Raw genomic sequence first — 27,337 nt, 5'->3', positions numbered from 1 at the left:
TTGATAAAATATGAAAAGGTAATAGAGCATTTACATTAAAATATCAGGCATAGACCATGTCAGTGTGGTGACAAAAGCAGCTGTTGAATGTGATGACTGATTTCTTATTCAATATGTTTTTTTTCTTTGCTCTAGGTGAACACAGAGGAGATTGTGGGGAAAATGGAAATGCTTTTGCTTTACTACATGCCATATAAGCTGATGGGGCTGTACAAATAGTCAACAGTGTTGAGCAGAATGTACAAACATAAACCTTGTTTGGGTCATTCTCACCATGTGGTACCCGATAAACCACCGATGTAGGAAATGCAGTCTAACAGATTGAGTTTCTGGAGACCCAGCAGGCTGCCGTACATCGCTGTCAGCGACCTTGTCCCTCCCCCAGTTGTCGTGATGGCCACCACCGGTACCTGTTCAACACAGCAAGGCAGAAGGAGTGATAACCGTGTGTGTATGAGAGACAGGCAATCCTTCTTACCGCCAAAATCAGATAACAGGTTACAGGCACTGATACAAGAAGCGGCGTTACTTCATGCAAAAAACAATGCGATTGTTGCAAAAGGCTTCTGTTGCCACCACCTGCCCGATGGGAGAGGGAAGGCTTATGTCTTACCCACTCAGATCGCGAGGGTGGGAGGCTGTTTACTTAATACGCAATTGGAAATCAACCTCATCACCCTGGAATTCATCTCAAAGTGTATTATTAGAAGTTGCCAAAAAAAAAAAAAAAATAGATTTACCATGCCAGAGCAGATTAGGGATCTATGATTCTGCCTCTAACAATGAACAGTGTCTCAGAAGAATGCACGGCACCCTGTAATCAGCTAGACCCCACAACAGCCAAAGCATTTCTGGCCTCAGGCCACTAATTACTTTATGTCCTAAGCACAATCATCAATAGGCCTTCCCCCACTCCAAGGTCCAAGCGTAATTGAAGAGACGGACTATTCTCTTAATCTTTTCCTGATCTAGTACACCCTTCGCTTCCGTTAGCATCCTGAGTTGTGTGATGCTTACATCCCCTACGGAAAATGTCTATTTATACCTTTCAGCTATTAGCTTCTAATTTTATCAGGTGATCTGCTGTTCTAAAGTCAATTAATTCAGCTTGAAGAAAATATTTCTCCCGTTTTATGAAATTAAAAATCACCCACATAGATATTCTACCTACACAAAACTCAATAAGAATTTAAAACCTAAGAAATTTTATAAAATAATAATGAAAAATCTGATCATCTTAACTAAATTAGAATAATTTCCAAAAGTTACATTTTGCTTTTTACATTTTGTAACCTTTTTCATTATGAATTAAAATTCTAATTATTTTTTTGTTTTCCATTCAAACATATCAGTTAAGAAGGTAGAGGGAATTTTTTCCACAATTTTAAATATATGAATAGGAGAGCCAAAATACATGAATACGGGAGCCACAGTAATTAGACCTTTTCAAAAAAACAGCTTTGGTCTTACCACCTCGACCGCTTTTCTGTGTGTCAGGAAACTCTTAGCTACGTAAAAATATTCTTTCTGGCTTTCTTGAATATTTTATTGCCTATATTATTCTCTGTAATCCTTTTTTTTCTTTCTTTCTTTCTTTTTTTTTTTTTAAATCTGTACCCTATCCACAGCATCATTTCTTTTAATGGTCAGCTAAGGAGAATTTTTGCTGCTAGTATGTTTGTACTTTTCTGATTTTCAACAACCCAGCTAGGCATAAGCAGTTACAAAATTTATGACTGTATTATGGATGGAGGCAGAAGCAGGGGCTACAGTGACCAAGCTACACTTTTAATCAGCTATTTCATCTATACAACTCAAAGATGCTGGAAGATTCACTCTTCCAGCTTGATGGTTTTATTCTAGTAGTCAGTTTTCCCAACAATACACTTTTTCTGCTACAGAAACCACCCAAAGTATTTTTATTCAGATGTCTGTGTGAAATTTTTTGCTTCCTCCCCTCAAAATCCTTTACAAATGCCATGATTACCACCTTGACTCTGTTACTGAGCTAAGACACACTATTTCCCAGGCAGCATCCCCCCAGCTGTTCCATGTCTGACCACTATGAATTTTCCTCTCGAGACCCATGAGCAATATCAAGAATAAACAGGAATTGGTTGAAATGAGGAGCTGTTGAGAAGTTTTGGAAGCTGTAAAGGCATTATCATAGAATGGTTTGAGTTGGAAGGGACCTTAAAGACCATCCAGTTCCAACCCCCTGCCCTGGGCAGGGACACCTTCCACTAGCCCAGGTTGCCCAAAGCCCCGTCCAACCTGGCCTGAACACTGCCAGGGAGGGGGCAGCCACAGCTTCTCTGGGCAACCTGTGCCAGTGTCCCACCACCCTCACAGTGAAGGATTTCTTCGTTATTATCTGTCTCCCCTGCTCTGCTGCATGAACCAGCTACTGCTTCTCTTGCTCATCTCCCACCCTAGGTGGCCAATCCTGCCAGAACAGCAGGATTAACTGAGATGGGTTTTTTATTTGTATCTCAATTTGTGAGCCAGGCCACAATTCTCAGAGAGGAGTTGCTACCAGGGACTGTATTGGCTTGCCTCATGCTCTTTCAGATCCTCCTCCAAATGAAGAATCTTTTTCAGAGCAGCAGCAACATATTTCTTCCTTTTCTGCAGGAAGTCCTGCTCTTCTATGCACAGACTAAACCCCAAGCGCACATCCAGGTCTCCTGAGCTGCAACAAACAACAGGACAAATCAACACACATGTCATTTATATCTGATTTCAAGACCTCTAGGGCAGGTAATCAGTAAAGTCCACAAATTATCTGTAAAACAAGCTATTTCCAAGTCCGCACATTGATCAAGGAACAGAGAAAAAAGGAGCATTTCTATTTCCAGCAAGGACTAGCAGTGAGGATGAGGAGGAGTTCCCAAAGTGCTGTAGATTTCTTGTGAACACAGACAAGACACACAAGTCAGGGAAAGATCACCTAAAGAGGTCATTTCATGAATAAGTTTATCTGTATTCATTCCTTTTTGTCACTGTGACATCCTGGAAAACTCAAGTGATGCCACCATCACATGTTCTCAGGTTTTGACAGCTCACTAACAGTATTTAAAGTGAAAGCCCTAATGAGCTGTGTGATGGAGCTTGAACCACAGAGTGAGCATCAGTCCCTGCTCAGCCTCTGTCCTGTGAAATCCAGCCTTTTATCTGTGAGTGCGCTGAACCAATTTCTATATAAGCATTTGCAAGCTTCATCCTGCAAATATATAAGAATATCCATCATTTTTTCCACATGGGCAGCCACACTGGATTTTTTTTTCTTTGAGAAAGGTGAAATTCAATCCAAAACATTTGCAGAAAGAAAGGTACAAAACCAACCAAATGATAGGTAACATTTTGTGCCTCCAACAACGCAAATGTATTTGTTACTGAGAAGAGCACTCAATATTGACAATCTTCTGGGTCACATCACCCTCTGGTGGCTGTAAACCTTATCCTGAACATACTATTATTTCATAAACATGAGTGTTTCAAGAGTTAATATTAGTAACCTCTGTTCTCCAGCAAATTTAGTATATTACAGTATAATTGTGAAAACAGAACAAGGTCAACTGATTGAACTTATAAAAACAAACAACTTCTTAGCAGAAGATTAAAATTTCCTTTGCTCTCTCTACAAATCTGTATCTGTTAGATTTACATTTCAATATACTTTGTTAAGGACTGAGATTGAGCAGGTAGCTCTTTCTCCTATGCTCTGCATTTCATCTACAGAAACTGCTCCCATGCTCTGAAAATCCACCTGGCTTCCCTTCTGTGTATCACCCAACAGTAAGGGTGCTGTGAACCATATGAAGTTTTCAGCTGTACCATAAAAGCTCATTGTCTTCGATTTTATGTATCAGTGGCGCAATTCTGTGCCTATGAACAGGTTGGCAGAGGTGCAGCTGGTCTGGTCTCAGCTGTCATTCTGCTCAGTAAGCAGACGAAGGGGCAGAAGCCAGGCTGCCCTGTGCCTGTTTGGGTGGCTTTGTGAAGTTAAAGAGGAATAGAGTTTATTTCAGTCATATGCACATCTGACTACTGCCATAAATGGGCAATGAGTATGAGTAGTGCAGTTTTACTCATGTTTAAGAACAGCGGTTATAAAATAGGCTAATTTACTCTGAAGAAACGTACCAAGGCTCATAAACCCATATTGAAGTGCATGATCCTGTAACTGCAGCAGATTTACACTTACCTCAGGCACCACGTGAGTACAGGACAGAGCACTCACGTGGCAGGTGTTCATCTCTCCACCTGTCATAGAAAAAAACCTAGATAACTAGTTTACAGTAATCCTGGATGATAGGACAAGAAGAGGCTATCTTACCATTTTCTTGCTGTCAAGTACAAGTGAAAGGAATGATCCTGGAAATCCAAAAAATAAAGCTAATTACCAGCAAATTTTAAAACATTTCTTTACTTCAAGCACAAGCAACCCTTACTCAGTAAGAGACAAGGTTCTCAAATAATAATTCACATAGCTAAGGACATTATTTTGGTACAATTAGCCAAAGTCTCACTCGCTGCTCTGGAATCAAATTCTCCCTCACCTAACAGGCCTGTCTGTTTAGGGCAGTTAGTGTGCCACGAGCTTGAATGTTACACAACCTCACAGTGTGCACACTTAGAAGGAGCAAGAAGAATGAGACGTTACCTTATTCAAAAAAAAAGAAAAAATTTATATCCAAATGCACTCTCAGTGCTCCTGTTCAGACAAGAGCTGACTTAAGCTCATATTCTAGACTTTTTTTTTTTTTTAATTACTAGCCTTCTAGAAGTACCCCAATACCAAAAAACAAATTTTGAATGCATGTGCACATGACAGTCATTTTCGTACATTGAAACCACTTAATTCTAATTTTGGGATGCAGGTTTACAGTGACTTTTGTATTATTGTAATTATTAACACCTGCTTCCTTAAAAGTGAATATGAGGGTTAATTTTTTTTAACAGTTTCAATAAAGAGCTGTACAAATATACACAGAGATTTTGTTCACTTGGTAACTTTATTTCTAGCAGGACAATATTAAGCACACTTTTAAAATATTTCTTTCCAAAGGTTCACAGCACTCACCTCTTCTACTGTTATTTCCTTCTGCAAAGGGAGTGAATTCAGAGGGAAAGAAAGGACCCCAGATTTCTCCGTTTCATTTTTATCTGTCAGCTGAAACAATGTAAGAAGTAGTACGGATGCGCATGTGAAAGGTTTGTCATCTCTTCTCCTACTAAGAGTGTTAGTTCGGTTCAATGGTTACGTTAATTTCTTTTTTCTAATTTAATTGAGGCTAATGGTAACGTACAGAAGGGGAACACACCTCTTCTGGCAATATGATATCCAGTCTCGTCTGCTCATTTATGACACAGTGAAATACAATGATCCTAAGGCTGGGGTCCGAGTCCAGGGAAATCTTCTGGCTTCCTTCATGGGATCCTTTCACTGTAAATGTAAGCTCCTGGTCTAAATATAGAGCCAGGGAACAGAGAATTTTAACTATTCCAAGCAATCACACATAACTAATAAATAAAACCCGCTTCTATTCTGCGCACTTTTTGTCTGATTTTCCTTACACCATGATGATTAAGTAGACTTTGGGTGACCAAAACAGATTGAAAACTGATATAAAACATCATGGTGGGATCTGTATAAATCATTAACATACAGAAATCACATATTTTTGAAATACTGCAGCATGCTATTTGGTGGGTGCTTTCCATGGATAAATAAAACCAAGATTTAGATTTAAAGGAGTGTCAGTTTAAAGACATTTTGGGTTATTCACTTTGAGTAAGAGTTATTCGTTTGATGCCAGTCCATTCTGGTTCATCGTGTGCATTTTATTGTATGTTGTGTCCGCTACAATAGTCAAATGATTCAAACCCCAAAATCAAGCAGACTACTTGACACATCACCAAAACCATCAACCCAAAGGCTGTGTTCCTTGTACAGAAAAGCCTTTACATTTACAGAAAGACTGTATGCTGTTCTCTCAAAAGATTGGGGCCAAGAGGCATATAATTCTAGATCACTAACCTTTCCTCCCCATGTCACATTTCAGTCTGAAACTTCCTATAATGCAACTCAACCATTGCTACCAATTTCTTCATAAAGGTCAATTTTTTGTTCATGAACTATCTCGAAACAGCCACAATTTTTTGAGGTTTGCTCCATGAGCACCTTTACACAGGCTACTGTTTATTTGAGTGAACTTAAAGGATTAGTGAAGGGTCCTGCTATATTTATTAGAGCTACATTTTATAGTCAAAGTCCTGATTTGGTGGTGGTTTGCATTTTGTGCAGATGCCTTTGATACAGTTCTACGTTTAAACTTAAGAGCTTAAGTTTATTATTTTTTGCTCAAGCAGCCAAAATAAAAAATCTCTTTCAGAACCCTGAATGTGTAGAATCTTTGTACATACTCAAACCCAAATTAAGTACACAGGATAAGATTTCTACTTATTAATTATAAAATAATTTTAAAGGAAGCTCCAACTTAAGTTAAAATTTTTCATGTTGAACAAGTAATAAACAAAGAGGACTAACAATTCTGAACAAATTTTTAATTCTAGTATATATGGCTCTATTTTTGCATCAGTTTAAGATTTACCTCAGAACTAAATACTTGACTAACTTGAATTTTGACAGATACAATCTTGCTGCAAGGCGGGGCATGGCGAAACTAAGTATTATGTGACACAGCTAGAGTAACATGCACAACAGATTATTAATTTTTCGACATCTGTTATAACAAGTGAATCACAGCACAAAAACAATAGGTTAATGAAGCAATAATCTCACTTGTGGATTGCTGCTTCAGCTTCCCTGTATCCACTCTAACCTCCAAACAGGAAAGCTCACGTGCCTGTAGGAAGAGAGAATAAATGACGATTGAAAGAAGTGTAAATGTCACTGCAAGTGATTCATGCTCTTCTCAACCAACCCCTCTAGTTGATCAACGAGGAACACAATTGTTATCTATCGCTATGTCTTCAGATAACATGAGTGCAATAATGACATTTCTAAGTTTGAAAGTAAAGAGGAGCAACTCATGAGCTAATTGAACTTGGGGAGACAGTTAAGTAAAGATGAGATCCATTCAAATAATAGATGTATTGAGATATGGGACTCTCCTTATGAGCGTTTTTTCACTTTCTTCATTAACCCCTATAGTTCTGGGTGTAATGTGGGAATAACGGGTGGGAAACTCAAGTTTATAGAGAAAAGTAGGTGGCACATGCATGCTGACAGCAGCCTCACAGCACGCCTTTGCAGAAGGTGCCAACACATCAGAGTGATGGGAAAACAGTGATCCTTAGTGCCAACAGCACATCCTTTTTCTCAGTAGGACAGTGTGGCTGATAGTACCAACTTTGGGACACAGGTCAAATTTTCCAGAGTTGAAAATAAGAACACTTGTTATGAAGGCACAGGAAAGATAGTAAGAAATATACATTACCACTAGTACTCCATTAGTAATAATGCCATCAGGATAGTCCAGACTGAAAAATAAAATGGAAAATACAATGTAATGGCTGGGACGACTCAAATATTTAAGCCTGTGAGTTAATACATTACTCATTTCCCCCCCCATCAACTTTGACATTTCTGACTTTAACATTAACTCAAAAATACTTCAAAGCTTTTATCAAGCATAGGTCTAGATGGCAAGCCAAGTTGCAAGGTTTTTTATCCACCCATGATAGAATATGAAGCTGAGCTTCTACTCCTGTGGGTTTTTTCATACTTGATTTAGCAAACCATGTAATGAATTTTGATATGTGACGTACTGAGTTTGAGGAGAGCTGGAGGATGTTACATCTGTCTTGATGGTTTTGATCCTTACACAGTTTGACCCAAGGTTTTATACATGAAAACTAACACACTCGCATAGATTTCCACAATTTTCCAAAACTGCCATAACAGTAGAAGAAATTGTACTCACCTCTACAAAGTGATTTGCAAAATGCACAGGAGGTTTTAATATATCACTGTATGTGTAGATGTGTTACTACTTATCCATCAAGGGGCAGAAGTGCATTCATATAATGCAAACACCAAGTTTTATATTCTCAAATAATTTTCCCGCAGAAAAATCAGGCAATGTCTCATTAAGGATTTTTTTTTTATTATTAAATTGCAGATGTAAATTCATACAGTATCTCAGTAACCCAGATTAGTCCAAAGGGAATACACATGTACATAAGATTATAAGGACTGAGGACCAACTCCTCAGCCTGCAGACAGCATGAGCTCTTTATTCAGACTTTACATATGGATTGTACATTCTGCAGTCTCACATAGTTATACAGATACATATTTCACCTCAGCTGAAACTAGAAAATACACTTCCTTTAAAATTAGATGAATAACACTGTTATCCATTTTACAAAGTTTATCACAACTATTAGATTTCAGTATAAACACACATGAAAATAGCTTTGTAAAATTTCCCATGACAAAGAATTCTATCAAAATTTCAAAGCTCAAACAGTTTAAAGTTTCATGCCCAAATCAGTATTTTCCTTTAAGAGGAAATTATTAACTGGCTAAATACAATGCAGAACACTCAGGAATAAATTTCCAGTTAAAAAACCAAAACAAAACCAAAATGTCAAAACAAACCCCCTCAAAAAAAACCATAATTACACACTGGAAAAAAGAATTATTCTTACGAATTTTGTAAGATTTTTTTTTTTGAAAGCATATTTTAAAAGAGTTCATAGAACATTGGTCAGGAATGGGAAAAAAATGTTTAGTGTTTCTACCTGTGTGCAGGGAAACAGGTTTAAGTACCACTTAAGTTTTGTTTCAGATACAAAGTTTTGCACTTAATTGCTATTTTGCAGTCAAATAGTTGTAACATTACATGACATATGGTGTCACCATCCTCAAATACTTCATTAAAAAAAATAAGGAAAGCAGATAAAGAGCATGGTGGGTATTAAAAGATCCCAGCCTGCATAGCCTGGTGAAATGAAGGGGGAAAGACGTGGGAAAGACCTCTCTTTGTAGAGGTAAATATCCAGTAGAGTGTAGTATTATCTGAGGTACTGGTATCAGCAAAGTATAAAGTTAGGCTGATAGTTAGGAGGTCCAAGGCATGACCTTCAAACAGGGTGGAAGAACCTACACTGTTGAATAGAACAGCTTGGAAGGCTCAGGACAACACAGGCATTAAGCGCTGACATCTGGGATGTCCCTCTTGGGGTGTCACCTCTGCCACCACTGCTGTAAGGAAGCCCAGCTGCTGTCACTTGTTGGTTACTCTCCACGCTGCACTTCCCACTTTTATAACCCAAATTTCAAGACTTCTGCTGGTCACAGTGTAAGACAGATGGTTTTTATTTTTACTTTTCTAACCTGATGATCCATATGCTTGTTTTAAGAAGAGCAAAGGCACTCACCTTTCTCTGAGGCTTTGGAGATCAACTGTGGCTAGAAACACATCTGAGCTGGGTGCAGAAGAGCTCTTATTTTTCAGGCTGGCAGGGACCTTTGAATATTTAGCCTATCTTTGGAGCACTGAATAACATCCACTCATCAGGACTAGCTGGTAATTTCCCTAACAACCAACCTGCTATTAGACAGCCCTCATTACACATACTAATACTGCTGTCCTCTCCTCCATCACCCTTTGTGATTTGTGGCCTTTTTTAATGCAGACCTCAGTTTTACTATGAGAATTGAGAGCATATTATGGCCTGTGGGAAGGGAAGCCAGGAACAGAGACCCTGGGCATCCTTCTCCACTAAATGTCTATTGAAGGGGTACCTAAGACTTAAGTTGACCCCGTGAGTGCAGGGAACACTTCCCAACACCTTGTACGCATCCAACTGACACCACCTCCTTTTCAGGTCATGCCTGACTTAATGAAATGGGGCAATATTGTATGGGAAGTTACAGGCACACAGATTTTCATATCATGGTTCTCATTCGAAGTAGACCACTGTGCTCATTTGACAAAAAAAAAAAAAAAAATGATACCTATTTACAAAATTTTAATTCTGTCATGTCAGATCCAGCTTCCCCTTCTTTTAGTAGCTTACACATAGTGCAGGCTTCATTTCTGAGCTTTCTGATGAGCCAAGAGAAGGGGGATGGTACTATTTCAATTAAAAAAAACAAAAAAAAAGAAACTGTATTCACCTCTAAGATTCTTTGCTTGTTATCTTTCAACTTAAAACTTTTGATTTCCGTGATCCTGAGGCCCTGTGACTTCCTGACACAAACACAAATACTAACAGTACATTTGGCCCCTCATGGATGGAGACTGCCTACTCTGAGACTTTCCTCAGCAGTGCCCAAACCAAATGGCTAGCATGATCTGCTGGTCCCCCCGACACATGGGAGAAATTTCTCGAAATAACACAGCAGAACTACAGAAAGAAAAAAAGACTTTTATTTTCTAAAAATCATGCTTTTGCCATATTTCAATAATATTTAAATTTTATACAGCTTTTTGTACACCTATTTACATTTATTTGTGTTAGCCGGGCTTTGTTTTAAACATCGTCTTTCACATTTGAAAAAAAAAGAAAAGGAAGGGGGAGCTGAGAAGAAAGGGTGTGTAAGAGTGGTCCTTCATTCTTCTAACAGTTGTTTGAGATGCACCTCCTCAACTTGGGACATCTGAAAGATAGAAAGAGGCCAAAATGAAGATCAGCAGACCCAGCAAATACTACCCTGGGGCCTTCAGAGCTCTCCTTAGAAACTCCAAGTTACCTTCATCAGAAGTCTCTTTGTGGCCCCTCAGTATCAGGTGTGGGCTTCATTAGAAGTCAGAGGGGAGGGGGATGTTGAGCGAGCGAAGCCACCTAGTCCAGCGGGACCCTGTCTCTGTAGCAACTCGTACAGGCTCATGTTGATTCTGGACCCTACCAGTGGAAACACAGGGGAGAAAGCCCACGTTACCGTTGATAATCACCAGAAAACAACACAAAAGCACTGAAGTACACAAATCAGCAACCTGTGTACAACGACCTTACCTTTTCCGTCACTGCTGCTCAAGGGCAGCAGCTCTGACGCCAGCTGGGCTTGTGTTACGGGCCCATAAAACACTGGGCAGGCATTTGCAATCCCTTGGCTCAGTTGCTGGTGAAAGGGCACTTGGAGGAAGGAGCATGCCTTCCTCTCTGTGTCGTTAGGCTCAACGCATCTGTGTCTCTGTGCCTGCCACGGGTAGTGGCAGCAGAGAGGTGACTTTGCAGGTACTGCAGGAGTGGCATAAGACACGCAAAACTAGAGAGGGTATTCATCTTGCAGTTGCAGAAACCGAGCTACCAAAATGAAGGTTTTCTTCCATTTTAAATAAAAGATAGCAGGAATGAATGCAGGAACCAATCTCATACAGCCCACCAGTGTATTGTGAGGGGATTTTACAATGTTCTTTGGTAAAAGTAACACAAAACACAATTGTTTGCGGTGAGGTCAATAGGCAAACAAAAATAGGAGTGACAAAGCCACTATGGTAGGTGCAACCCAGGAAACTTTCTTGGCCTGGGGTTACACTTCACGTGTAATATTATTCATCTGAAATGCTGGAAAGAAAGAACAGGCTAAATACAATAAATTTTGCAACCGGTAAAATCTGAAATGAAGATGGGGAAGGAATGAAAAACTACTTATAGTGTCAGACAAAATGTGATGGTGGGAATAATTGTTCATTTCAGAGAGAAACTGCCACTTTTACCCAAGAAAAGTATGTTCTCATTGTTCCCATCACAATATCAGATTTATAGAAATTGTCTCGGGTGGTTATCTATACTTCCTGTTAGCACTATGGTTGGCTCTCCCCCTCTGAAAATTATCTCTGTCACCACTTCTTCCATCCAGCAATGCCAAAAATCCTTGCCAAAACCTGCTGGGCTTGTTTAACACGGGAGAGGTTGGTTTGGTCCATAGCTTTCTGGTGACCTATCTCAGCTACCTCAGCTCAGTCTTTCAGAACTTCTCAGGGCTCTTTGGTTTATCACAGGTAATGTGATCCACTGTCTCCAGTTTTAGCACACAAACCCTTTCATTAATTATCTCCTGACATCACACTTTTTTATGTTGAGGGGAAAAAATACCCCTCTCAGTACCCTAACAAAATCACAGTATTTAACCAGTTCAGATGTGCTTACGCCTTTATTCCAGATTTGACTGATGGACAGAACAGCACTGACTGCCATGTATATGCAAGAAATGCAAATGAGGGGTAGTGGGGGAAATGTTTATCTGCCTTCCAACAAGCCCATTTTCCCAAAGAAGCATCTTCCTTTTTCTCTGTCCTGCTGGAACCTCAGAGGGATATTCCCTGATTTAGGATGCAGCAATTTCTTCCCTTTATGTGTGGAGTTCTTCAGATCACAACTATTACCATGGTCACCCAGGTACCATACTGTGAATTAAAAGTGGATCAGATGTGTTCTCACTGTAGCAACTGAGCCATGACTGTGATTCTTTTTAAAATGTGTTCCTTGGGACTTCCAAGGGTCCTTTTTATTTGTACATCCCAACCATCATCTTCCAACCAGTAGAACTCCTACTCGGACAACACCTAAATTTCTGACTTTATCTATTGTACACATCTCCAGGAAAAGGCCATTGGCTGCAAGGTCAAAGAGAAGAGTTGGATACAGAGCTGGTGCACACATTCTCTGAGACTAATTCCAGCACCCGTCCTCCTATGCAAACCCACTTGGGCACAATATCCAAGCCAGACAACCTACCTGGACCTCCCTATTCAAAAGACAGGATTATCAAGAATATGATCCTATGTGCCAACTCCATAAGCCATCCTCTAACTTGCAAATGAAGGAAGACCCGAGACAGGTCATTTGGGATGTCTACTGGAACTCCCTTCCCCCATTACCATCACTGATGTCGTGACACTCCTAAGCTGTGGTAGGCATCATTTGCCTTGTCATTGCTGGGCCTTCTGCCAGTTTTGGTGTAAACAACAAACAATCCACCCTTGTGAGTCTTCATGAGTTGTCACAGGAGGTTCTGAGACTCATGTATCTCTGATGGCTTTTTTTTTTTTGCTTTTGAACTCTAGGAGATCTTTCCTCCTGCATTCATAACACTGAGCTACTGCCCTTTCTCCATCAAGTCCTAATTCCCCCTTCTGTTAGGAATAAACATGTTATTAAAAATCTCCACCAATATATTATCCTGCTAGGACTCCTGAAGGGCCCCAAATGCCTTCAGAAGTTCCCAGCAATACCATCCCTTCTCTAACACCACTTCCAGTCCAATAACATGGATCAAATTGGTAACAGAAATCCTTTCAAGTAGAATATCTGTGATCCCAAACCAGACTCCCTCTCCAGTTAGAGCGACAGGCTCCCAGATTTCTCCACAGCATGAATTACCTGAAGCAACCACATCCCCTAAACAGTCAGGCTCCACTAATAGCTTTCAAGCCTACCAAGCGAAGCTAGTGCTGCTCCTCCAGTTTTCCTGGTTGCTCAGTCTTCAGCCTCCCACAGTGATCTTTGCTTCTTACTTTATGGAATAATTAGTTCCTCTCCCTGATGGAGCTGATACTCAAGTCTACTGCAGCTACCCATATGTAGCCAGCTGAGCTGAACAGATCAACAGAAGAGCATTTTATAATGCTGTGGATTTGAAAAGCTACATTCCCCAAGAAGGGGGTCTAGGAGTCAAAACTTCTGGAATGTTATAATTGTCCTCATACTTGTGTATCAATTCAGTGACAAAAATAGAACAGGAGGAAATTGGTGCCTAGGAGGTAGCAGTCAAGAAGGACAAACATGACATTTTCAGGTATTTAAAATCTAAGAATATGTATTCTGAAATTCCATTGAACTAGACTTGAATGAAAACATCTAGACATTGCTTTCAGAGACTGTAGGTTTAAGAAGCACTGTCACATATGAACCATCTTCCCAGACTACTTTTATAATGAATACAACAGTTTATTTAGAATTTAAGACTCTACTCACGTGTTCTGCAATGTGAACTCCACCTCCAGCTCCTCACGTGCCTGAAGAGAGGGGAAAAAAGAAAGGTGTATCACTTTTCCTCATAGCTTTCATCATACAAGTCACATATAATTTGTAAAATATATATTTAGAATAACACTTAGAAAAATTCCCAGATCATAAAAATAATTTGAAGAAAACCCATCCTGTGGTGTCAACTGAAGATACTGAATTCTAACATACTGAAAAAGCAGTTGCTAAAACCATTTTTTTTAAATCTAAATGCCATATAAACCTGCAGATGTAAGAACTGCTATTGTGCTAAAACAGCCTTTTTAAGATTTTGATTCCCAACACAAAAAGAATCAGCTGCTTTAATATTATTACAATATGAAGTGGCTGAAAATTCAGAAATTATACTAACAGCCAACAAACATGCCAGAAATATTCAGAATTAAGTCACTAGGTAATTAGATCTAGGTGGTTCCATCCTAGACTTTTAGCAGAGAGATTTGTTCCTAAGAAAATCTAGCATGAAGCACTCATGCAGAGATTTAGAGTCTTATAACAGCAGCAAAATACAGTTTAAGCAGATTTTTTCCTATAATGAAACACTGTAAAAGGGTATATATTTAGAAATAAGGAAAGAATTTGCTTTTGTTCTCACCAATTCCATTGCTCACCTGTGGATTCAGCTGAAACTTCACTCGAACAGTACGTCCTACAGTGAGTTTATCTATGTCAAAGAGAATGGTACAGAGTTCGTCATCCCTGGTGACCGTGTCTTCATCACAGACCTTCAGCTCCAGCACATTCTGCAAAAAGAGGATAACAATATAGTGGAGTTATCTCTGTATCTAAGAACTCCATAAGGCAGGAAAACCTCAAAACTAAGTTCTCCTCTGTTCCCCTCTCCAGTTTTAGGTGAAGGCGGCAAAAGGAGAAAGAGAAACAGAAAAGGGAAACAGATTTGGGAGTATTAGACTTCATGTTACTGATAACTGTACATAAACAAGCAGGCTTGTCTGCCTGAGGAAATGAAACAAGACAAGCAGGTCATGCAGAACATTCATGAATTTGTGATAATAACCGTATTAAATGTTTCTACATTTATTTTATGGCCTTTGGCTCTAAGTGTATAAAACAGACAGAGGTACATAAAGAATGTTTAAGGGATTTCCTCTCCACCATACCTAGAACTAGTTACCTCCTCTCCACCATACCTAGAACTACTGTTATTTTTATGTGATCTTTATCTTAGGTTTCACTTGTTCATGTCAAGATCAGGAGTAGGATAATAAGGCCATATTCTGCAGGGCATTTAATTGCTTCTCACTGGTTCAGTATAGTAGATATTTAAGTAACAAATAGCTGGAACATGACAATACCAAGGGGAGTGTAAGCAACAGAGTTTTTTTCTGAGGAATCTTTACCTCCTGCGTTTGGAAACTAACTATATACTTTTTGGTTTATTGTAGTTTTGCATAATCTACTGACTCGCTACAGACAGTAAATGGTGAAAACCATTTATTTTCACTACCTTGACTCGGCGGTCGATCTTATAACAAAAAGCTTCATTCCAGACAGGGTTTTTGCTGTTCCTGATGGTTCTGGTCCGAACCTTCTCGGTTGAGGCAGTAGGCAGCCACAGTGTCACATAACAGTCTGAAAGAGTGACTGGATAACAAGAAGATAAGCAGAGTGATAATGTATCCAGAAAGAGAATGACTGCACTGTGCACATTTAACACTTATAAGACACTAAAATATACAGGGTGAGGAGTAAATAACACAGTGAAGCACTCACAGAAAGAGAAACATCTTCACACTTTTGCCATGCTCATTCCCACCTTTGCACTTTTAGTCAGGCTTACTTTTCTTTTAAAACACTACTTTATATTTGAAATAGCACTGTACTCCACATGCAGTACGTGCACACCTATCCATGCTGCATTTAGGTTTATATTCATGACTATCCAAATAACTGGGGCAGTTTAATGTTACCAAACCATGAGGATATCTACCAGCATATGCCCTCTGCCACGTGCACTCACAGCAGCTCTAGGGTGGCTCCTCTGTTGCTCAGACAACACACCTCACAACCTTCTATCTGGGCTGCAGAGACTTGTTTTCTAGCATTTCCTCCCCAGATTTGGTACATTAACTAATTGAAAGCCTTTATCAAAGTGCTGGCTTAAATGAGGAACAACAGATTTTATTTTTTTTTTTTTTTTCAAAAAAAAGTGTTCCTCCATTAAAGCTGAAAAGTTTGATTTCCTTGTCACAAATCAGAATGTGCCAATTTCATATTCATTCATATATTTGACAAAATTTTTAGAAGTTGTGTCTTTCTTAGCGATCCTTTCGGAAAACAAGATCAGTTTCAGCATCACACTTAAATTACTATTCATTCTATTCCTTCCTACTGCTCTGCCTGCAGACTGGAAGAATCCTGTCATCACTCATATCTGGGGAAGGAAGCCATGAGTGCCAACAAAGACATCAGCTCCTTCTATATTCTGACCCCCCCCCGTTTGAAGGAAGAACTGCCAGGAGTGAGACTTGCAGAAGCTTGATGCAGGTGGCAACAGCCTTTTTCTCATACCTATAATGCAAAACATATGCTCCCTATTTCACATTAGCAATGCTCAACCAGTCACCTGGTTCTTACAGCGACCCTGTGAGTCAGAAGAGGTCAAACAGTTCAACCCACAGTCAATCCCTGCATCATGCTCCAAACCTGTAACAGTGTTATTACATCATATTAAGTATGATTTTCTTCAAGTATTTCCTCTTTATCTTTCAGTAACAACTACAGATTTAGGGTTTTCTACCAGCCATTATTTTTTCCAGGCTGTGCCTTTATCATGTAGTTAACCATGCAATCACCATCAGCAAAACCTTGATAATGACTGTGGGAAGGAAAGTGTTCCCGGAAAGTGGCCTTAGCCAAACCTGATCAGAAATGCAAGACCAATAAGATGTTCAGCAGAGGCACAAGTGTAGGCAGATGAAAATATAAATGGCTAATGATGATTAATGCTACATCTTCCATTTTCAAAGGGCTTGAGACACACTGATGAGTTACTTCACAGTGTCAATGTAAGGATTAAGCAAATAAGGACGTTGAGAAAACTTGAATGACTTGCCCAAGATCCCACAACATGGTCAGTGTCAGTGTCCAAAACACAGTCTAGATTTCCAGGCCTATTAAAATTATCTTGCTTTGGAACAATAGTAGGGAGAAATATTTTTAAAACATATTGGTTTTCACTGGTGAAGTAGATAAGAATGTGAGAATCAAAGACCAAGAAGAAAGATTTGCTTCAATAAATTAGGCACAAGCACTTCACTAACTAGAAAATATATATTAAAAAAAAAAAAAAACACCCACCAAAAAAACCCCACACCAACCAAACAAACATTGACACGGGAAACACTGAGGTTTAATGAGAAAAACAGGAAAGCTAAAGTGGAGGAAATAACTCAGAATTCTAACAGGCAGAATATTGTTACCATTACAAACAGGTAGAGAAGGGATATTTTCCCACAGCTGAAAATACTGAGGTTTTGGGGAAAGCTAACTGAAATGTTTGCCTCTTTAATGCTTCAGAACAGATAAAGACTGCCTGAAATATTCTTACCACTGCAAACAAAAAATGAACAGGTTTTCCACAATAATTTGAGTTTCTTCAGAAAACAAATTTTCTGCTGAGAAAATACTCTTCCTGAAAAGTTTTCAAATCTCTCTGCCAGACAGGCTTTAAACAAATCCTTGGGATGTCCAAGTTCTGGATTCAGGGCATCACAGGTGTGTAAAAATATGATATTAATCTGTTCTTGAGACCAGAATACAAGGTCATAAAGCGGTATGATGTGGCAGACAAGCCAACAGCCTTCATGAAGGCAGGCTGTACGGTTCACTGCAGTAAGGAGTGACTGAGCAAGTTGTTTCTGAGGAGGACAGACACAACGATTTGAAGCATAAACAGGCAACCTGCTGGAGTACACAAACGCCCATGCAATTGTGCGTGCAGGTTTGCAGATACAACCACAGTGACTGCCTGGTCAGATCACATATTTGGTTGGTGCAAATCACCACTTAGGCATTTGAGCACCTGGATTTTGTTAAATAAAAAGTCATGCATACAACTGTAAGCCCACAAAGTGTGTGCTTCTGTACATAAAAATAAGTCTTTAATCTCTAAGAAAATCCAGAACTTTACATTTTTTAAGGTGCTCTCGCTCTGTCTAATGAACCAATTCCCTTTTTCAAAATGACACAATAAATATTATAAAACAAAGCAGTTTGATCATCTGTCATTTCTAGAGTAAAATTAAGACATAAGCAGAAAACAAGGCATTCAGTAAATCATAGCAGAATTTTTAAAGCTGGAAAATAAAAGGAAAAAGCTAAACAGGCACAGTGATATTACATTGCGAAAGACACAGGAGTAACCCAGAGTACCACAAGTAAGTGCAGCAGAGATTTGTTCCCTGATAATCATCATTCATTCAAAAATGCTGTTGTTGTTAAGCACAACTTCCACATGTTCCAACCACATCTCTCCTGCCAGAAACCACCAAATCCAACCTCAGATAAATTTTCCCTCTACTCTTGACACATCACACCAGATAAAAATCTCAAAATATATAGCAGACTAACTAAAATTTACAGTTGGTTTCCTTAGAAACTACGATGTGCTGCATGAAATTCTGAGTGTAGCAAACGAAAATTAATTTTGAGCCATATTGAGCAAGATTTTGGGGAACATACTGTGGACTTTTCCTCTTTGTTTTACATCTTTTCATTTTATTCTTGTGGTCTTTACATCTGAATTTTCTCATTCTCCTTGCCTTTATTTCACTGTTTTCTTTCATGACTTTCCAACCCCTTTAACAAGATGTTCCACCATGCAAATTTCCCCATGAAAGTGACTCAGTAGCATAATTGCGTTTTGAAAGGCGCCTGAACAAGCTTCAGTGCACCCAGGAGGGTGGGTTATGGAGGACCTACATCTGTGGAACAGAGGCTGTGAGGAAGCTCTTCAATGAGTTTAAAATTCATAATTAAACCATTCCTTTCCCTAGGTGAGCCAGTGCCACATCTGGACAGTGAACAAACCGTTCTTTCCACCTATCGCAAGTCTCATTCTCCCACCAAGGATTTTAATTTTAAATTTGCTGCCACACTCTGATTCAACAAGCTGATGCCCACTAGTCTGCAGGGACAGAGAAGGTGAATTGTTGCAGGGCTTCCACAGGTGGATATTGCCAGACTCTGTAGACTTCCCTACTGCAAAGATTTCTTCTGTCTTGGGCTCTTCTCACTATTAACTCTTGTTTTGTTCTGTGATCTGGCTATAACATTTTTCTCTTGTAGTCTCTATCATAAAAAGCCCTCTCTCACTTCCCCTCACTATCCCTCACTTAAACTTCTTTAAAACTCTCAGAGTGGTGCTCTGTTTTTTTTTTTTCTGACTTTTAAATTGCTCTCTTCTCTAGGTTAAATAAATTCCCAGACACACTGGATTTTATAATCTCTTCTTACATATTTATAATTTTTGCAGATGTAATAAAATGTTTTTGCTTATACTTCTGTTATTTTCATAGGCTTTCCTACTACTGTTTTTACATTTTCATCACCAGCTCTCTTTCTTCTGTCCAGAAATTCTGTAGGGAATACTCAGGTTTCTTACTCAAAAGTACAATAATTGTAATCATTTAAAAAGCAATCCTCTGATCAGCAGCTAAATCTGATGTCACAAGGGTAGGAAATATGCCTTATACAGTGAGGTATGAAAGCAAGAGATCAAATGCATCACCTTGCTTGAGTTAGCCTTTTTACAATTAGGAGCAGAAAGCAATGCTTCAGTATCACAACAAAAATAATTACACAGTATCACAATTAAAAAAAAATCAGTAACATATCTTTTTATTTCTACACAATTTAAGAACAATAATATTCACCAAATATTTTATTTACTTTAAAGAATTATAAGAAACATCAAACAATAGTAGAGGTACTCACGCAAGTCTGCCTTCCGGACATTCCTCACTCTTAGTATTTTTACAGTGAGCAAGTTGAAAGGAGATACTGGTCTCTGCATGAACAATTCAAAAGATGAAAAAAGAAAAAAGGTGACATAGAGATTAATACTATAGTCACTACTGTAACCCTGAAGTTCTAATGACGCAGATAAAACAAGATTTGAGTCGGTATCATTTATCAAACCAACTGGAGCAGCTGGAAAAACCGTACAGATTTTTGGCACAGAACCCTTTTCAGGTCTGAAATAGAGGCAGCAGATTTCAAAACCACATATGAGTTGAGAATAGGTGCTGAGAGTTTGATCTGATAAAGATCACTTCTTTCCAACACCGCTCCATTATTATCACAGTAAACACCCCTACAGCACATGCATGGGCGCCCTTGCCTCTTACACACCACTGTCTGCAACAGAACAGACTGTTCCTGGGACACCAAACACTGTCACAGTCGCTGTGCAAGTAGAGCCAAGCAACCATCATGCACCAGCAAAAGCTCCTGCACCAGCACAAGCTCCCGCACCCAGCCTAAAAGGCCAGACATGCACCTGACAGATGACATGACAGACTTCTCATGAAGACTCTGATCTTCAGACCTGATCACCAGCAGAAAGCGACAAAACTCTTTCCAGAGATGACCTTGGGAATTAACTCACGATACCAGACACCTTAGGTTCAGAACCATTAGTTCTATAATACCTCGTAATTTCCATGGCTCATACTAAAGTCTTCATATTCCTCAGGCTATAATTTAACTCTTTCTCCATTTCACCTTGGAGATAACTACTTAACATCTTTCTCTCCCACACTAGTATCTCCTCAGAGAGCTTCTTTCCTTTAAAAAAACAACAAATGTACAGATACTATTTCTCTCAACACTTACCTGAAATTGGTATTTTGCTTTGAAACTACTGATTCTGGTTTAGAACAGAAACAGGTGTTTTGTGACCAAAAACTTGTTTAATCTTTCTATCTATATGTTGGTAAGAACAGATATAAAGTCTACCCATAAACCCTCTCACTCCTGCATTCATAAATATACTATACCCTAGTAAAGTTAATACAGTGTCCTAAAATAAACACATGGGGTTTTTTAACTTTGCATCTGCAGTGCCTGTATTAATCATAAGCAGCAAAAGTAAAAACAATGTACTGATGTTAAGTAGTAAAATGTACCTTGTTTCTATTTCCTTCATACATGTTATACATCGTGGCAGACCATTTGTCTTTCCAGCTGTTGCACAAGGCTTATCGTGAAGTGCTTCACAATGCTTTGATAAAGTGCTCATCAACTTGGACCGTGACATGACATTGGACACTAACACAATATAACGAAGCAGGTCCTCTGAGCCTGAGCACCTCGAAAACACAGCAGAGATGAAGAACAGCCTCCAAAAAACCAGCCTGGGTAATCCCCAGCATACCCTCTTACACTTCCCTTTGGGTTGGTAAGGGGCCTGAAGATGCAGAGCTGAAGGTCAGTGAGACAGCAGCAGGAGGGTCAGAGCAGACACTGATACGGGCACATTTGTCCTGCGTTATCTTAACCTGTCCAGACTCAAGCACAGGGCACAGTTTCATGGTGCACAGTTTGCAAGCACTGGGATTACAAGCTGTGGGACATTTCAGCTGTCTCAAACAGTATATCACACCTCTGCCTGTTCCATTATCCCAAACATGGCCACAAAGGAGAAAATTTGACAGACACCTTGAAAGAAAAAAAAACTAGTTCTTTCGAGTTAAAAAAAAATTATTACAGTCTCCAATCAAAAGCAACTGAAAGACATCATGTCCAGACTATACAGTTGAACTGCCAGAACTACTTTTCCATATGCATTAAATAGAACTGGGTAAAAACACAGAACTCCCAGGCACAGGGACTGACAGCCAAGTCTTCTGTATCCTTGTCAAATCTGCTGGCAAGTTTGCTACATTTATGCTTTCCTGCCCCCACCCAATAAATTCTAAATCACAGAATCATTCAAGTTGGAAAAGACCCTTGGGATCATCGAGTCCAACCATCAGCCCTACTCTACAAGTTCTTCCCTATACTATATCCCCCAACATCTCATCTAAACGACCCTTAAACACACCCAGGGATGGTAACTCCACCCCCTCCCTGGGCAGCCTATTCCACTCTCTGACCACTCTTTCTGTGAAAAATTTTTTCCTAATGTCCAGTCTAAACCTCTTCTGTTGCAGTTTAAAGCCATTCCCTCTTGTTCTATCACTAATTACCTGTGAGAAGAGACCAGCACCAACCTCTCTACAATGTCCTTTCAGGTAGTTGTAGAGTGATGAGGTCTCCCCTCAGCCTTCTCTTCCTCAAACTGAACAGTCCCAGCTCCTCCAATCACTCCTCATAAGATTTATTCTTCAGCTTCACCAGCTTCGTTGCCCTCCTCTGCGCTCACTCCAGCACCTCGATATCTCTCTCGTATTGAGGTGCCCAAAACTGGACACAACACTCCAGGTGTGGCCTTGCCAGTGCAGAGCACAGGGGGACTGTCACCTCCCTACTTCTGCTGGTCACACTATTTCTAATACAAGCCAGGATGCCGTTGGCTTTCTTGGCCACCTGGGCACACTGCCGGCTCATGTTCAATTGCTTGTCTATTAGAATCCCCCGATCCTTCTCTAACAGACCTCCCCAAGCCTGCAGCGATGCATAGGGTTGTGGCACAAGCACAGGACCTGGCACTTGTCCTTGTTGAAGCTCATCCCATTGACATTGGCCCACCAATCCAATCTTTCCAAGTCTCTCTGTAGAGCCTCTCTATCCTCATGCAGATCGACACTCCCGCTTAACTTGGTGTCATCTGTGAGCTTACTGATGATACACTCTAACATCCTTATCAAGATCAATAAAGATGTTAAACAGAAATGGTCCCAACACCAATCCCTGAGGAATACCACTTGTGACTGGCTGCCAGCTGGATTTAGCTCCATTGACCACCACTCTCTGGGACCGTCCAGCCAGCCAGCACTTGATCCAGGAGACCATTCGCTCATCCAGGCCATAGGCAGCCAGTTTTTCTATATGAATTCTGTGGGGAACTGTGTCGAATGCTTTTCAAAAATCCAGGTAGACAATATCCACAGCTTTTCCCTCGTCCAAATGTTTCTATCCTCAGCAGTGCTATTTCAGCAGAAGAGGTGGAGCATATCTTCACCCAGGAAGGATGGAGCTTGCATCCCCTGAACACAGAATGGACCTGAGCAGAAGTTCCCCATTCCAGGAAACTGCTATAACAACTAGGTTTGACACCATTTTAAAGGAATAATCTTTGCTCAGCTCTAAAAAAAAACATCTAGACCTCTACTTTGGCAGACAGGCTCATCTCCTCCAGCCCTAAGTGGCACACAGAGATAGGATCTAAGCAGGGTGTTCCTGTGCTCAGCTGTCCCTGTTAGGGGACATCTGGATGTACCTATTTGTGTTCCCTTCTCAGCTGTTACAATTCCCATTCTGGTGTATCTAACTCTCCAAGCATATGAAGTCAATCCTCGGTGCTTCACCCTGGGTTATAGAATTCATTCCCATACTAGAGACTTAGAAGTCAGACCTTATAGCTCCTAACTTTTAGGTGACTGAATGCTTTGTCAAGTCTAGCTGTCAGCAACTTACTCAAAGTCACACAGAAAAACTATTGAGGGTTGTATCTTAAACTGGATAATCTGCTAGTAATAGGCAATGACTTCCACATCTTACCCTTTAATGTAATGCTGACTATATCGCAGACTGGGTAAGTTCTGAGGCTAGAAGCCTCCCAGGTCAGTTATTACGCACACTTCGACTTTCAGCTTCTGTATTTATTTTGTCTGAGACATGATTGTTACCTCATAAACCGGAAACACAAGCCAGGTATTTTAATAATCACTGTTGAAACTACTTAAATATATGAGATTGCAAATGCAGGACTTGGTCATACTATCCTACGTCAGATAAAAGTTCAATTAGGTCCTGTGGCACACTTGTGCAATCCTTACATATCTAGCGCCAGGGGAGTCAATACGGGTGTTCATATATGTGAGTGTTCATCCATATGTATTAAAGTTACATAACTGTGCTCTAAAACTTCTCTATTTCAGTAAAATTTCAAGCTTTAAAGTATCTTATAGATTTTTCTTTTTCTGAAGACACTAGAATGAAACACATACAATATACACAAGTTAAAATCAAGAGAAAAGGCAGTTACCAAAGTAAAACACCATGTCAGATTTATTTAGAGCAGACCACTGTTCCCTTAGCTTTCTCTTCTCAAAGGAATAGAAATCTCACACTACTTTACAAATATGAAGACCGACAAAGAAAACATTCAGCCCTGTCAGAAAGAGTGGCAGGACTTTAAAACACGGATCACTGCTTTGCTTCTGACCCTGGGTCAGGTATGTGGCACCTTTTAACTTCAAAGAGTTCTGGAGCCTCAGAGGCAGGCAGGATTTCATTACTTTACTATGTCTACCACCTCAGGCAAGGTCAAATGCATAAGAAACACTTTTCCTCGTACTGAATGTTTTGTATTTATTTCACCCTTTTTAAAATATTCCATAGCTGGGTCTTAATAAGCAGTAGAAGTCACTGGGGTTGTTCCAGAATAAAAACAAATGGAGCAGCAGTGACTCAAGGCCTGTTTCTTTCCAAGAGCTATATAAAACTTGCATGGCTTCAAGACTGCCACTTTCATGTGATTTTTCTCCTCTTCCTGATTGCAGCTCCACAGCTGGATTTGTATGTTAGAACAAATCCAAATCTTAGAAGAGAAACCAAGTCAAGCATTTCCCCAGTTCAGCATGGCTTTTTCTCAAGACCACACTAGCCTACATTATTTTTATATGATACAATAATTTGAGTAATCCAAAAAGTACTACTTTTTTGCCTGACAGATTAAGGGCACTACCAACATTTTCTCACCAAATATTTTACATATTCCCTTTAATTTAAATGGCCACTCAAGTTTAAATCATACACACTCCATGGGTTGTCCTTAAACTGACTCTGAAGAAAGATGGTTTCCTTAACTGAGCCACTGAGTAACAAAAAACAATTCAGATATACTAAGCTTATATATTTATCATCATAAATACCAACTTCAATGGGGAAAAAAAGCAAGCTCAGGTCCTTCTTTATTTTTGCCTCTGTGAGCCTCAAAGAGTCAGGGCAGAAAGGGTCTCCAAGTCCTACTCTAAATTGTATGTACTATATTCAGGTCAGTTCTGCCACCCTAAATACCCTAAAGACAAGAGGCACAATCTAAAGCCACTGAACTGGACAGTCTCACACCTAGAGACCTGCTACCAATGTAAAAAGCACTAAGGATTAAAAATAAACCACATCAAAAAAACAAGACAGAAAACACAAAGCACCACAAAAAACAGCTTGATCTTCTAAACACAGGCTGTTTACAGGACTGAAAGTTACAATTTTTACGATCCTAGCATACTTCCTTAGGGCTATGAGACTGTAGACAGAGGCCTAAACATCGTTTTAAAAGCTCCTTTTTGAAGAAACTCTGCAGTCTTTGCTTTGTCACCGCATTTCACTTTGAACAGAGAAGGTAAGTGGCTCTCGGGCACAATCAGGCATCAGATACGGTCAGTACAGCAAACCTTCACAAGGCAGACCAAATTTACCACCATTTGAGAGAATCTCTGTATCACCGCAATCCCTGACACGGAACCAAAGCCCAGAACAAACCAGACTGGGAAACCCCCACGTCACTGAAGCAGGGGCAATAGCCCATCTTTCCAACTACAGATCCCCCGCTAGTTGCGACTCACATTGCCAGCCCCAAACCCACTGCAAGTTTCTGAGGACAGCCCCATCCTGTTACCACTGCTGTTATTCCCATTCATTGGCTCACAGCAGCTTATGTGATATATTTTCCTTTATGCTAATATCTGTTAACATGAACATCTGCTAATTGCCCTATGAGTTTTCATTTGCCTGTGCAAATAATTCATTCTCAGTTCAGCCTTTACAAAACACCTTGTTGCTCTTTTTTCACTTGCAGAGAAGTTTGGGCACTGCTCCCACTCCTATCAGGCTGATGAGATTGGACTTGTCAGGAGGTTGAACAAGATATTTGTTCCACAGTTTTACCTGTTCTCATGCTGTGTTTTTAAACACTGTATTACACAGAGAACTGCAAGCTCTACAAAAGGTCGTTACACTGCACAGAAATACTACAAGGAATATTAGAGAACTAAACAGCTGAAAGACCCACTTAAATGGACTCTACTTATGAAGGACTAACATATAAGATAAATGGGTGTTTCATCCAAAGAAACCAAAACACCAAAAATGGAGGAATTAAAAAATTAATATAGGTGAAGTACAAACCAGTCCAGATACAGCACAGCACCCACTCACGGCATCAGAAGCATCAGACACCAAAAGAGGCCAGACTACTTAGAGTTTACTGAAAGCCAAGGCAGTATTTCGTCTACAGAGTTGAAGTCGCAGCTCAGCTTTTCATTGTTCAGTAAATATTGCAGTACAGTTTTCCCCCGAGCCATTGAATTCCTAACATTTTTTCTGGTGATCTACATTCAGCACTGGACAGCATTTAATGAAGGGCCAGCTAATTACCACCTACCGTTCTCACCGCTGGTGCTGAAGTGCCCGTAAGTGTCTAGGAAAAACAACACAAGGCAAAGTTAAGAAAAACTAATCTACACGTTAAACTCTTATTTTAGGCTGACATTTTAAAACATCTCGCATTCAGAGACATACTTAGAGCTACGCTCATTAACAATGCTCATTGGATGCTTTACGGACCACCAAACCCATCAACCCTGTGCCAGCTTCGTATTTCCTTGACATGAAGCTTTTTCTTAAGGAAGCACAATAAGTAACACCGTTAGCGCTAAAACATAGTTTGAAAGTGCAGAAATGCCACAAGTTCTGTAAAAGACTGGACTAGGAAAACCATCCTTGCAACCACGAGATCTGAGGAACAGCAAACTCGCTTCCCATGGATCGCCCATACACCTCAAACAGCTTGTTCTCCTCTGTGATCAACTTAACTGAAATATCATCAATTTTACCCACTTCATGCTTGCCATTGGCCTCCTTTGCTTACCTCATTTGAACTTAAATTTGATCCCATCGCAGCCCCAGTTGCATGTAAGTCCAATGTTAAAAAGATACAGAGTCGTACAACTGGCAGGAACTCCTCATGCAGATTAGGGGTGGAGGAATAGGGATTTTATGACAAGGCTCTCCTGCCCCACCCCTTTATTATTTCCAGTCATCAGGCAGTCCCCTCCCTGCTTCCTGCAGCCTATTAGAACACCTCAACTGAGTCAGCAGAACAAAGAACAATTTCTTTCCTACCTACAGTGATGTT

At 39.9% G+C, this 27,337-nt stretch overlaps 1 protein-coding gene across 1 annotated transcript in view; it reads right to left on the bottom strand.

The window, feature by feature from the left end:
- The window catches only part of LOC113480581 (cytosolic phospholipase A2 epsilon-like), a 34,785-nt gene extending 7,661 nt beyond the window's left edge, over window positions 1–27,124 (bottom strand). Inside the window, exons 1-13 of the mRNA XM_026849460.1 lie at window positions 27,071–27,124; window positions 26,585–26,620; window positions 19,969–20,041; window positions 15,479–15,615; window positions 14,622–14,753; window positions 13,960–14,000; window positions 7,467–7,509; window positions 6,809–6,872; window positions 5,328–5,470; window positions 5,087–5,176; window positions 4,340–4,377; window positions 2,557–2,692; window positions 274–410 (exon numbers count right to left, since the gene is read on the bottom strand). Of these exons, the coding sequence (XP_026705261.1) occupies window positions 274–410; window positions 2,557–2,692; window positions 4,340–4,377; window positions 5,087–5,176; window positions 5,328–5,470; window positions 6,809–6,872; window positions 7,467–7,509; window positions 13,960–14,000; window positions 14,622–14,753; window positions 15,479–15,615; window positions 19,969–20,041; window positions 26,585–26,620; window positions 27,071–27,097 (1,097 nt within the window). The 5' untranslated portion in view covers window positions 27,098–27,124. The remainder of the gene's footprint in view (window positions 1–273; window positions 411–2,556; window positions 2,693–4,339; window positions 4,378–5,086; window positions 5,177–5,327; window positions 5,471–6,808; window positions 6,873–7,466; window positions 7,510–13,959; window positions 14,001–14,621; window positions 14,754–15,478; window positions 15,616–19,968; window positions 20,042–26,584; window positions 26,621–27,070) is intronic.
- Window positions 27,125–27,337: the final 213 nt, after the last annotated feature.

The sequence above is a fragment of the Athene cunicularia genome, assembly GCF_003259725.1.
Source record: "Athene cunicularia isolate RWA chromosome 5 unlocalized genomic scaffold, athCun1 chr5_part1, whole genome shotgun sequence".
Classification (NCBI taxonomy): Eukaryota; Metazoa; Chordata; class Aves; order Strigiformes; family Strigidae; genus Athene; species Athene cunicularia.
This window is presented reverse-complemented; position numbering and strand designations above follow the sequence as displayed.